The 1,595-nt window shown below is 71.7% G+C and overlaps 1 protein-coding gene across 1 annotated transcript in view; it reads right to left on the bottom strand.

Moving 5' to 3' along the window:
• The window catches only part of CSNK1D (casein kinase 1, delta), a 9,751-nt gene that overhangs the window by 4,003 nt on the left and 4,153 nt on the right, over window positions 1-1,595 (bottom strand). The window contains exons 3-4 of the mRNA XM_012734737.1: window positions 346-494; window positions 28-265 (exon numbers count right to left, since the gene is read on the bottom strand). Coding sequence (XP_012590191.1) covers window positions 28-265; window positions 346-494 — 387 coding nt within the window. The remainder of the gene's footprint in view (window positions 1-27; window positions 266-345; window positions 495-1,595) is intronic.

The raw sequence follows: 1,595 nt of genomic DNA, 5'->3' as shown, positions 1-1,595 counted from the left end.
CGCGCAGCGTGGCCCGCCCGCGCCCGCGTGGCTCACCGATGCCGAGGTGCGTGTTGACGGAGGCGTAGCGCGCCGTGCCCGTGAGGTTCTTGTTCTCCCGGTAGGGGATGTGCTGGTGGGTGCGGGCGTCCCGGTACTTCTTGGCCAGCCCGAAGTCGATGATGTAGACCAGGTTGCCCTTCTTGCCCAGGCCCATGAGGAAGTTGTCCGGCTTCACGTCCCGGTGGATGAAGTTCTTCGAGTGGATGTACTCGATGCGGCTGATCTGGGTGGACAGGGGCCGGTGAGGCCGGCGGGCCGGCAGGCCAGCGGCCCGAGGGGACGCGCGGAGGCCGGTGCGCTCACCATCTGGTCGGCCAGCAGCAGGACGGTCTTGAGGCTGAACTTGCGGGAGCAGAAGTTGAAGAGGTCCTCCAGGCTGGGGCCCAGCAGCTCCATCACCATCACGTTGTAGTCTCCCTCCGCCCCGCACCACCGGATGGTGGGGATGCCCACTGTGGGGGACACGGGTCAGGCCCTCGTGCCTGGGACCACGCCCCCACAGACCCTGCCTGGCAAGGGGCGGGCGCTGGAGCGACGGGGGCACCGAGAACGACATCACAGACGCGCCGGCCAGCCCCATCGTCACCCCGCCGAGGGCCCGTGGCTGCTCTCCTGTGACCGCGCCCCCTGCTCCGTGCGGCACCCGGCACCCGCCCCCCCGTGGCGCCCCCGGCCCAGTGGGGTGTCCTGCGGCCAGCGCAGCCCTTCCACCCACACACGCTCCATGTCTCACACGAGAACCAGCGCAACACACACCTGGGCTGTGCATGGGGGCTGGGACACCCCACCCGCCCTGCTGGGGACGCCGGGTGGGCCAGCTGGGGGCGCCAGAGGCGCCCGCTCCCATGCAGGACGCCCCTCAACTTGGCGCAGGTCGGCCTTTCTTCCAAACTCCTGAGGTCCCGAGGAGCTAAGGCAGCTAGTCGCCCGGCAGGTCTGTGCTGGCCAGGGACAGTGGCCCAGACAAGCCCCGCCGGGTCCACGGTGCCCGTGACCGCACGCCAAGGCCGGGAGACACAGGTCAAAGACCCGAACAGACGCGCCTGGGTGACGCACACTGGTGGCCCAGGGCACCCGCTGCCCAGGGGCCAGCGGGCAGCAGCACGCCGAGGCTCAGCGTCCTGTGCGGCCCGAGGACGAGTCCCCAGGGCCTCGGCGGTCTGGAGAGAAACGAGCCGCCTCCAGGCCCGGGGCTGAGGCGGCCGCCCGTAGCGAACAGGAACAGGAGACACCGTCAGCTCTAGACGGGCAGGAGGGAAGGGCGGCGAGGTGCCCGCCCGCCAGCCCGCGGGCAGCCGGTGAGCACCCCTCAAGCGCGCGGCAACCTGGCCTCCGGCGGCCCAGGCAGCGCCCGAGGAGCGGGAGCCCCGCGAGGAGCCGCACAGGTGGGGGACAGGCAAGCGCCCCACAGTGGCGGCACGGACGGCGTCTCAGCGCTCTCGCGGCCCCGTCTGGGGCAGGCGCCTCGGCCTGCACCTCCCCGCCGCCACAGCTCCCCGACTGCACGAGGCCACCACAGGTTCTTCCAAGGCACCCCAACTCCCTGGGGCCAG

This window comes from Condylura cristata, unplaced genomic scaffold (genome assembly GCF_000260355.1).
Source record: "Condylura cristata isolate star-nosed mole 26May11 unplaced genomic scaffold, ConCri1.0 scaffold00068, whole genome shotgun sequence".
NCBI lineage: Eukaryota > Metazoa > Chordata > Mammalia > Eulipotyphla > Talpidae > Condylura > Condylura cristata.
Note: the sequence above shows the minus strand (reverse complement) of the source record. Positions and strands in the feature narration are given on the sequence as shown.